General features: G+C 44.0%; 1 protein-coding gene across 2 annotated transcripts in view; it reads left to right on the forward strand.

The window, feature by feature from the left end:
* The window catches only part of LOC133516456 (plectin-like), a 35,136-nt gene extending 27,290 nt beyond the window's left edge, over positions 1-7,846 (forward strand). Inside the window, exons 7-10 of one of the 2 annotated variants that reach the window (XM_061849410.1) lie at positions 1,230-1,327; positions 2,148-2,242; positions 3,498-5,121; positions 6,071-7,846. In XM_061849410.1, coding sequence (XP_061705394.1) covers positions 1,230-1,327; positions 2,148-2,242; positions 3,498-5,121; positions 6,071-6,793 — 2,540 coding nt within the window. In that variant the 3' untranslated portion in view covers positions 6,794-7,846. The remainder of the gene's footprint in view (positions 1-1,229; positions 1,328-2,147; positions 2,243-3,497; positions 5,122-6,070) is intronic. The other variant, XM_061849412.1, reaches the window with a different exon arrangement.
* Positions 7,847-11,498: the final 3,652 nt, after the last annotated feature.

Consider the following 11,498-nt stretch of genomic DNA (forward strand, 5'->3'; position numbering starts at 1 on the left):
AGTATTAGATGTCTGGGGGAAGAAAGGTACAGTCAGCGATAAAAGCTTGTACCAAAAATATTGTTTTTGTCAAAAACTTTTTGGAATCGGAAATCTGCCACGCCTCTATATTGTTTCTTTGGTTCTCTTAGGAACAACTTATACCGATCTTCGTTTCTGTTTAATATGTTCCACGGTATTCACTTGATGAAAATGTGTAAGTGATAATCATTTTGGAATTAGTATTTTAGTTATGTGAAAATGTATAGTCTTAGTTTGCAAGAAATAAAAGGATTTTATCTACACACATATCATAACCTCTATTCTATAATCAGTCTAGATACCTTTTTGACAAATCTTGCGTGGTAGTTTGTATCGAACTATGGAGTGTGGAATTAAGAGGGGTGGCATCTCTTATGGTAGAACTGTTGCAAAAGTGTCCAGAGAGATTTGGAACTATTATTTATAGCTGACAGCTGGACACTTTTGCAACAGTTCTGCCTAAGGAGATTCTATTACTTACCTCCACTTTTCATAGATACGAAAATAGGCCCCCGGCTCTAGTTTGTCTCTGAATTAAAAAAAGACGAATGCGTGACATGAGTGAAAAAGTTTTCATTTACCGCCATTTGACGTGCAGTTAATCTTTTAATTAGTTTTAAGTATAAAATGGATTTGTTTTGTTGTTTTTAAAGTAACTATTAACTAAAAGTTTCGTTTAAAATGAGGGAATAAGATATTTCGGCGACGCCGCCACATATCTGTGAGTTCCGCCAAGAGAGCAAGGATGGCCCAACGTTGGCAATAATTTGGGTTCGTGAATATATCATAGAAAGTTTATAATGTGTGTGTAGATAAAATAGTGTATGTAACTCTACATCGTGTGGTCCTTTTAAGAAACTGACTTCGTTGAATTAATTTTTAACAAGCAGAAACGTCTGGGAACGATGCTATTAAGCTTAGAATAAATTTAAAAGTGGAAAAATTACTGTCTTGGGCGAGACTTGAAGTCACAACCTCTGGATCGACCTCTGGATGGAGTATCGATCCAGAGGCCGTGAGTTCAAGTCTCACCCAAGACAGTAAATTTTCCACTTTTAAATTTATTCTGACTTCGATGGTTTCTGAAACCCATTATGCCTTTCATTATGTAGCAGTCACATAAACTAGTATTATTTTTAATATGTTACCCGGTTTCTCTAAGACATGTCGGTTTATAAGTTGTGGACGCCTGTGTGTACGCGTTGCAGAGCCGGGCCGGGCCGAGCGGGGCGCGGGCGCGGCGCGCTACAAGCCGTCGTTCTTCGACGCGGACGCCGTGCAGCAGCGGAACGCCGTGGCCGAGAAGGTACGCCACGCTCCGCGGTCTGACTGTACTAATCAATCTTTCTACTCGTTGACTGTAATGATCGAATTAAGACTTCGTATACCAAACTTAAATCTTATAATTTTCATTAAGTTTGGGATCCCGACTCAACTAATATATGACTCCCTTCGGTTGTGTTTTAATTTATCGCCCCTCGTTGCTAATTTCCTAATTTTCGCACTTATCTCGTAATGTACTACTACAGTACATATGGTCCTACTTTACCGCACTAGTACGGTAATTAGCACTTGACGCGCCAAGATATCTCGAAAATTTAAGGGGCCTCTTAGGCCGACTCACAGTACATATGGATGTACTGTGAATCGGCTTAAGAAGAGATGGCGATGGCGGGACGACCTGGACGCATTTCTCAGCAACTGGACGGATGCTGCAGTTAATCGGGAAAATTGGAAGTCTAGGGAGGAGGCCTTTGCCCAGCAGTGGAACACTATAGGCTCGTTAAAAAAAATGTAAGTAACTGTAAAACATTATACGGTCACGTCTGAAAATATCGATACGGATTAAATGCCAAAAATCTGTATGCACTACCCTAATATATGGGCCATAAAGTCGTGTATACATATTTTTGGCACTTCGATCTAGTCGATATTTTCAGGCGTGACTGTGACACGCGCGAATAATTAATTCGCAACTCGGGTCGATTTAAAACACTTCCTTTGGTCATGTTTCAATTTATCGCCACTTGTTGCGAATTTCCTTCGAACTTTTATTGTAATGTACTATGTCATGCATGTAGCAAATTGTATTTTTTTTTTCACCTTGCGTACTGTTTACGTTTCAGGAAGCCGCGGCTAAACGTCAGTACTATCAGCAAGAGCTCAAGAACCAGATACTTGAGCAGCAGCGTATTCGGGAGGAGAGGAAGGCGAGAGAAAAGTAAGTTTTAGTGTAAAAAAAAATCATCAGGATTTATGCATTGGTCTCCAGTTGTCTTACCGACGTCTACACTATTCGTCAATCTTTTTGCAAAATACCGACCTACACCTTCTTGCCTACACATTCTCGTACCGTTTCATAAAAAATATACGTAAAATCCATCCATTAACGTCCTTCATCAAAGGAGTGTGCGTCAAATTGGTCCAAAAACCAACAGAGTTGAGCGTTATTTAATTTAATTGATCTTTTTATCTACTATGTTTCGTTCCACGGACACCAAGCGGAATTTCATTGTAGAACTGAGATATTGGTATTTTAGTCAAAATCTTGTCACCCTTATTACTTAGATAGTAAAGTTCAATTAAGTAACCATTTGCCGCGCTTCTCTGGCGGGCAGAGGAACATTTGTCCTGCAGCAATTCATTTACTTACTTAGACTCTATTGCCTAGGTAATAAGGGTGACGAAAATTTGACTAAAATACCAATATCATAGTTCTGCAATGGAATTCCGCTTGGTGCCAATAGAATGAAATGAAGTACGTAGAAATGCCTATCTAATGACCTAACTCTCGTCTCTGTTGGTTTTTGGACCAGGATCCATACAAAGTTGCCCATGGTCCTTTAGGCAATTCTAACTAAGTATTAGGTTGATTTTGTAAAAATGTAAAAAATCACCTTCAATAGTAATATTCCCGTCTCCTCATTTCTTATATAATGTGTACTGAATCGGAGACAAGTGCCTGTGAAATAGCCTTAACAGACGTTAACTTGGAACTTGTGTCGCAGGCTGCTGGAGGCGGCGGAGATGCGGCGGCTGGAGGAGCAGCTCCGCGTGCTGCGCGGCGCGCACGAGCTGGAGCTCGGCCGGCACGCCGCGCAGCAGGTCCAGGTACTGTGTCGCAGGCTGCTGGAGGCGGCGGAGATGCGGCGGCTGGAGGAGCAGCTCCGCGTGCTGCGCGGCGCGCACGAGCTGGAGCTCGGCCGGCACGCCGCGCAGCAGGTCCAGGTACTGTGTCGCAGGCTGCTGGAGGCGGCGGAGATGCGGCGGCTGGAGGAGCAGCTCCGCGTGCTGCGCGGCGCGCACGAGCTGGAGCTCGGCCGGCACGCCGCGCAGCAGGTCCAGGTACTGTGTCGCAGGCTGCTGGAGGCGGCGGAGATGCGGCGGCTGGAGGAGCAGCTCCGCGTGCTGCGCGGCGCGCACGAGCTGGAGCTCGGCCGGCACGCCGCGCAGCAGGTCCAGGTACTGTGTCGCAGGCTGCTGGAGGCGGCGGAGATGCGGCGGCTGGAGGAGCAGCTCCGCGTGCTGCGCGGCGCGCACGAGCTGGAGCTCGGCCGGCACGCCGCGCAGCAGGTCCAGGTACTGTGTCGCAGGCTGCTGGAGGCGGCGGAGATGCGGCGGCTGGAGGAGCAGCTCCGCGTGCTGCGCGGCGCGCACGAGCTGGAGCTCGGCCGGCACGCCGCGCAGCAGGTCCAGGTACTGTGTCGCAGGCTGCTGGAGGCGGCGGAGATGCGGCGGCTGGAGGAGCAGCTCCGCGTGCTGCGCGGCGCGCACGAGCTGGAGCTCGGCCGGCACGCCGCGCAGCAGGTCCAGGTACTGTGTCGCAGGCTGCTGGAGGCGGCGGAGATGCGGCGGCTGGAGGAGCAGCTCCGCGTGCTGCGCGGCGCGCACGAGCTGGAGCTCGGCCGGCACGCCGCGCAGCAGGTCCAGGTACTGTGTCGCAGGCTGCTGGAGGCGGCGGAGATGCGGCGGCTGGAGGAGCAGCTCCGCGTGCTGCGCGGCGCGCACGAGCTGGAGCTCGGCCGGCACGCCGCGCAGCAGGTCCAGGTACTGTGTCGCAGGCTGCTGGAGGCGGCGGAGATGCGGCGGCTGGAGGAGCAGCTCCGCGTGCTGCGCGGCGCGCACGAGCTGGAGCTCGGCCGGCACGCCGCGCAGCAGGTCCAGGTACTGTGTCGCAGGCTGCTGGAGGCGGCGGAGATGCGGCGGCTGGAGGAGCAGCTCCGCGTGCTGCGCGGCGCGCACGAGCTGGAGCTCGGCCGGCACGCCGCGCAGCAGGTCCAGGTACTGTGTCGCAGGCTGCTGGAGGCGGCGGAGATGCGGCGGCTGGAGGAGCAGCTCCGCGTGCTGCGCGGCGCGCACGAGCTGGAGCTCGGCCGGCACGCCGCGCAGCAGGTCCAGGTACTGTGTCGCAGGCTGCTGGAGGCGGCGGAGATGCGGCGGCTGGAGGAGCAGCTCCGCGTGCTGCGCGGCGCGCACGAGCTGGAGCTCGGCCGGCACGCCGCGCAGCAGGTCCAGGTACTGTGTCGCAGGCTGCTGGAGGCGGCGGAGATGCGGCGGCTGGAGGAGCAGCTCCGCGTGCTGCGCGGCGCGCACGAGCTGGAGCTCGGCCGGCACGCCGCGCAGCAGGTCCAGGTACTGTGTCGCAGGCTGCTGGAGGCGGCGGAGATGCGGCGGCTGGAGGAGCAGCTCCGCGTGCTGCGCGGCGCGCACGAGCTGGAGCTCGGCCGGCACGCCGCGCAGCAGGTCCAGGTACTGTGTCGCAGGCTGCTGGAGGCGGCGGAGATGCGGCGGCTGGAGGAGCAGCTCCGCGTGCTGCGCGGCGCGCACGAGCTGGAGCTCGGCCGGCACGCCGCGCAGCAGGTCCAGGTACTGTGTCGCAGGCTGCTGGAGGCGGCGGAGATGCGGCGGCTGGAGGAGCAGCTCCGCGTGCTGCGCGGCGCGCACGAGCTGGAGCTCGGCCGGCACGCCGCGCAGCAGGTCCAGGTACTGTGTCGCAGGCTGCTGGAGGCGGCGGAGATGCGGCGGCTGGAGGAGCAGCTCCGCGTGCTGCGCGGCGCGCACGAGCTGGAGCTCGGCCGGCACGCCGCGCAGCAGGTCCAGGTACCGGCAGGTTCATTTGCAGAAGACATATGTCACAGTCAAATTGTAAGATTTGGCATTTTACAAATGGCGTCGTCATTTTGCAAACGTGAAACTTTATGCAAATTACCAAAGGCAATAGTTAGTGCACTCAACAGTGTCAACGTAAACGTAATGGTTGTCTAGGGGTCAGCATGCTTTGCTGTTGTATCAATTTATATTAACTTTTATACCACACCACCATCCTCAAGGTCACTAAAATCTCAAGGTAACCCAAAACCGAATCGGAGCACCCCACTATTCACGTGGTTTTGTCTGTCCTACCCCTAAATAGCAATTGCGAAATTGGAGGCGGAGGAGGTGCTTGGTTCAGGATAAGGAATAAACAAAATGCGGACTTTTTACGTTATAGTATACTTCCGCATGTCTAAACTTGGGCAAATAAATCGCTTCGTGTGTGTCTAAGGCTCGGAAACCAGTTAAATTTCCAAACCGTTATCATGTACTTGGCGTGAAACCTTTTAATTTCGGTTTCGCTTGAAAAACAGTTATTTTTAAACCAGTTATTATGAGAATAGTTCTTGTTAAAGTAACCGGTTTAGAACAATAAAGACCGGTTTCTTCCCATGTCGGTGTCTATGTTTACGTAGCACACCACCAGACTAACCGGCCGTTGCATTGGTCGTCGCATAAACCGTTCTTATAAAAGTTCGGAGGAAAACTGAAATAATCCCGTGCTATGCATTTTATTCATTAAGTTCAATTTATTCGTGCCAGCTTTGCTAAATCAATCTGTATCATAACATTCATAACCTCGTTTTTTATTCTAATTACCTGCTTGTAGTAATAAAGTATAAATTAAATACGAATTTTCAACTTTTATAGAAATAAAAGAAAGTTCCAAAAAAGCACAATAACTGATGCCCTGGGTCTTGCGACATAACATGTTTTTTTTTGCGTTTTCTTTCAGATGAAAGAAAACGCAACAGACTACGAAAAGAAGCGAACGGCGCTACAAAAAGAAATAGATTTAGAGCAACAAACTCTATTCCGCGCCCGCACACACACGCACACCTCCCACAGCGACGGCCTGCCTTCCAAACTACCCTCCAAGATACCCTTCTACTGCCCCTCGGTCCACAAGGCCAAGGAGAAAAAACACTTCTCAACCAACATCCCGGACAACTCTATCTTCTCACCAAACTACGATGTCGATAGCTATCTACGAAAAAACCTCAACCCATCCAAAGAAATGCTCAGCTCTCGCCTGGACACAGCTAGCTCCGAATGCCTCGCTTCCAAATACCTCGGTAGGTATGACAGGGACTCTAGGTTAACAGATAAAAACAGTGATAAAGATGATAGTAGGTTAAGTAAAGGTAAGGTAGTAGTAGAAGCGCTAGTCCACGACCGTCCGAAATACGCGCCTAAGGAAAACGATAATCCTATACCAGTGTTAAGGCATTCGCCGGTCAACGTGAAGAGTGTGCAGAAAAACACGGACTTAAGCGAAGCGATGCAAGTTGTAGACGATAAGTGGAAAGTGCCTGTAGTTCAGAAGAACATCTTGAAGAGTTTGCCAAATGAGGAGGGTAAGAGTGTGAGTATTCTCACGCAGCTGGGGTCCATTAGGAGGCAGCTGCAGCTGGAGCAGCTAAAGTTGGATAAAATGCTGACGAAAGACAGCGCTTGAGGTGCTAAGTTATGTCTATCAAGTGTAGTTTTTACTGGGTCCTCTGAAAATATGTCTGCGTCGAATAAATACTCTGATTCTGATTTTAGGATCATGATCCTGAACGTCAAAAATTAGTGAAGATAGACATACTTACTAAATAAGTTTCCCCATGGGACTAACCACAAAATCGCGGAATCATCTAATGGACACCTTTGAGGGCTCGAAATAGACGAATGGAAAGGGCTAAGGACGTCACCATCCGCCGTCCGATGGAGAGGAAGGGAAGGGGCATATGCTTACATTTAGTTACAATTTTTTTTCTCTGGGAGGGGCAGCTGCCCCCTGTGACCCCCCTGGCGACGCTGTTGGAATGGGCCCAGGGGTTTTTCACAATTTCCATATCTGTCCCATGGGAAACCTTGCTCACCATTTTAATACAATTTTAACAGCGATCATGACCCCAAAACCCATGTGATTATAAGAAGCAAACCCTGTGGTTTGCTGACACTGAGAAGCTGTACCTAAATTAGAAAATATAATCATGTTACCTGCATGTCTAACATGTTTTACTAAACATAGCTTCTGGTTGCAATGGCTTGTAAAAATCAATAATAGAATACCTATATTAATCTCATTAACGTCTCCTATCAATGAATATATAATTTATTCTATAAGTTCTGGATTTTAAAAGCTCTCCCAGGCTATGTTCTACTAGATCTCAATTATTATTGAACACGTTTAGATACCATTCAATATTACTCTAACGAAACCAAGAGAGATTTAATTTTGTGGTATCTCAGCACACATTAGATATAAAATAGAATTTAAATTATTTGTATTTTAATTGAAAACGATGTCTGATAATAATTAATGAACACGTGTCCGTAGATTACTAATGTGTATTTAGTTCAAATGGTTAATTTTATAAGTTTACTAGAACAATATACATATTTAAATATGAATTAAATAATGCCAAAGTTAACTATCTGAATGTCAATTATTGTTTGTATTAAGTTTTTGCATGTCTTATTCCTGTGAAGTGTTAAGTATTAGTCAATAAGCATAATTTGAATTATTTTAATTGTATTTTTTTTAATAATCTGTAATACGTGAAATAAATTAAAATACGTTACTTCAAAAAAAATAAGCATGTTGTAAATACGAGTATATTTACTTGATTGTCATTTTAATTATTTGAATCCTGGTTTTATTTAATTGTTTTATCTTAATTTACATATTTCCAAGTAAGGTGTTGATTCAAACTATTTTAGACCAGAAATCGACTATTTGTTATCGGCACCTTGCATTAATATTTCCTTTTTTTTTATATTTTTACTATTCTATTAAAATTGATGTTTTCATTGCTAATCTAGCAGTGCCAAAAACAACTATTTCTTCCTAGTTAATGAGGTACAGTCAGCATCAAAAGTAGCGGATCAAATAATTCTGTAATAGCTTAACAAAAAGTGATGTCTTTAATATAGAACAACTATAGTGAGATTTTTCTAACATCACATATTTGACACATGACATTTGATGTTTGAAGTGATGTGGCTAAGACAACATAAAATGTCAAATCCAGCAATCGTATCGATTACAGTTACGATTTGTGAGATCGAATCGATTACCTATATAAAAAATCAATATTAGGAACCTGCACAGCAGTCATACATGCAAATTATACTGCTAGTGACTACTTAGTATTAGCAAAATCAGGCATTTTTAGATCCAAAGTCATCTAAATTCAAATACAAGCAAAGTCAAAGTCCAAAAATACGAGCCAAGGTAACCAGATGTGAAAGAGAAGAATCGAAAAATACGAAAAGAAACGGAATATGCGCACAGTAAGGCGGAGAAACTTCGACAGACTGCGCATTTGACAAACGAATGATTTTGACGTCAAATTTGATCCGCTCAGAAATCGACATATTTTTTGCAAATCGTACGGTAAAGATCTATTATTATAATGGATTTTTAAAAGTATTTGTTTAAGTTAATGATTTCTTAGTTATAATAACCTTATGTTTGTATTTTCTGTAGGTTATAAATATATCGATTTTATCGATTATCTTTAACTTACGAATATATTACCCGAATCGAAAAAAATGATTTGACCACAACGCTGGTTTTAAAAAAAAAGACCCTTAGGACGTAAACGTTTGTGCAGTGATTTATTATTGTTAAATACTTCAGATATACGATGCGAAAAAAATAACTATAAGCATAATTACATTCAAAAAAGTGAGTGTAGTTTAAGTGGTAACGAAAGACATATTATAATTGCGTGGTTTTGTTTTTAATTATGTGAATGGATCATACACATTTACATTATATGGGTGCTGTCATGTGTCAAATATGTGATGTTAGAAAAATCTCACTATAAGACTGTAAAAGATATATTTTTGAATGCGAATTTTAGAAAATTAACTACATTTGGAAAAGTTATACGGAATATCAGATACTTTTGGCGCGTTGTTTCATCCGCTACTTTTGATGCTGACTGTACTATTTATTAAAACAACGCACCAAGTTTCTTCTTATCTTATATTTAAACAAAACCAAAAATTAAGTTCAGAGTCATTGTTAGTCTTTAGAGTCAGACCAAGATAAGTTGGCAGCGATTTTGATAGCCCAGCCTGTGCAAGTGTTAAGTAAACGTTATAATCTCATAGAAGTTTGACGTTTAAAATAACACTTGCACGATCTAGTTCTAGATTGTCAAAATCGCTACCAACTTAACTTGACCTGGCTCTATATTATTGACCGATAATTAACACATGCACTTCCAGCGCGAGCTACGCCCTAGCGAGCGTAGATAAAAACGTATGTACCGAAAATCATCTACGAACTGAGAACCCGCCTAGCGGGTCGTTGGCAGCAATGTGGTAATTATAGGTCCTAAGATGCTATCATCTAACGTTGAAACAACAGTTCTTGGTGCAACATTTCACATGTACTGTCCTTAATTTATACAAATAGATACATTTTCATTTACCTTTAAATTATCAAGCGGATAGTGAACATTAAACTGAATGATATGTATTTATACCTAAACAATTGTATGTAACTGGTTAGGCACAATACATATTTGGTGATTTTAGTACTATATTCCTATGGAAACTGAACATTTTTATGGTAGGCATATAATATATGTAGGTATGTATATAGGGTTACACTGAAAGTAGGCTGTGAAACTGCCTATAATATATTTAAAAAAATACTGCTAAAAGCCCGATAATTCGATGTGAAAAGATCCTATTTGGAAACTATCGCCAGCATCGCCACGTGCTCTCTAAATGTCAAAGTTGTACAGTCGCCATCAGCTCCGATCATCGCTCACAAATATCTGAACACGCCTCTTATTGTCAAGGCGTTAGTAATCAGATATTTGTGAACACCTTGGCCGTACAGATATATCTGATGGCGACTGTACCTATAGATTTACTTTAAATTCATTGCCGTTGGGCGATTGGGCACTTCAACCTAATCTGAGGGCTTACCGCGAACCACGTTTGACGTGATGCCTTCGTGTCACACTTGCGTAAGAATTTACAAGTGTGACACAGAGGCAACACGTCGAAAGTGGTTCGCGGTAGGCCCTCTGTTCGTTTAGACTAACTCGCTCGAACTATCGTTTTGTAAAGAAAGAGCTTGTATGATAGATAGAAGGTAAGAGCTACGTAAAATCATTATTTTTGTATTTTGCTACAAGTAGGAAGTCAATTTATGTGGATGTAAATAATACAAGTCCTAAATATTAATTATTAATTACAAGATAAATTGCCTATTAATGGCCAGCTTCCAATAACTGGACACAATACTGAAATGGCTAAAATAAGAATTCTATCTATTTATTCACCAATTCTCATTAATATATTAACCAAATAGCATTAATTCTGAAAATTTACTTTGATTGTGTGAATCTTTTTAGTATAAGGTGGCCAGTAATAGGCGATTTACTCTGTTATCCAATGTATTACTCTGTTCACATTAAATATTGCACTTGTAACAGCTTATAATGTACCTACAGACGCGATCAGATATATCGGAGCGGCCACAATGCTCACAAATACCTGAACACGCCTCTGTTACCAATGTGTTAGAGATCATCAGATACTTTTGATCACCTTGGTCGCTCCGATATGTCTGATTTCGACTTTGCAGAATTTGTTTTATTCACTCAAACATATCCATTGCAATGTTAGTGCAATAGTTGTGTAGAAAATTATAATAATTTTATTCAAATAAATATGTTAAAAACATCTGGAGTTTTCTTGAAATTCATTTGCTATGCAAAAATATGGACAGGTATAGGAGTCTGACTAACCCATGGAACGCCAAGAACACCTAAGTCGTCATTACTAATCGTGCCCACAGCGCCAAGGACAACTACAGGTGTTATGGCAGACGCTATTAAAGTAAATTTCACGCTTTCAAGTAAGGTTTACATTAGCTCCCTTGCGCCGGGGACCTTGGCATAGTACCTACAGTCAGCATCAAAAGTACCGGATGAAACAACGCGCTAAAAGTATCTGATATTCCGTATAACTTTTCCAAATATAGATAAATTTCTAAAATTCGCGTTAAAAAGTATATCTTTTTCAGTCTTAGTTGTTCTATATTAAAGACATCACTTTTTGTTAAACCGTTACAGAATGGTAGATACTTATGAAGCGTTGTTTGATCCGCTACTTTTGATGCTGACGTCGCCGCACGCACACCT

This window comes from Cydia pomonella, chromosome 3 (assembly GCF_033807575.1).
Source record: "Cydia pomonella isolate Wapato2018A chromosome 3, ilCydPomo1, whole genome shotgun sequence".
Lineage (NCBI taxonomy): Eukaryota > Metazoa > Arthropoda > Insecta > Lepidoptera > Tortricidae > Cydia > Cydia pomonella.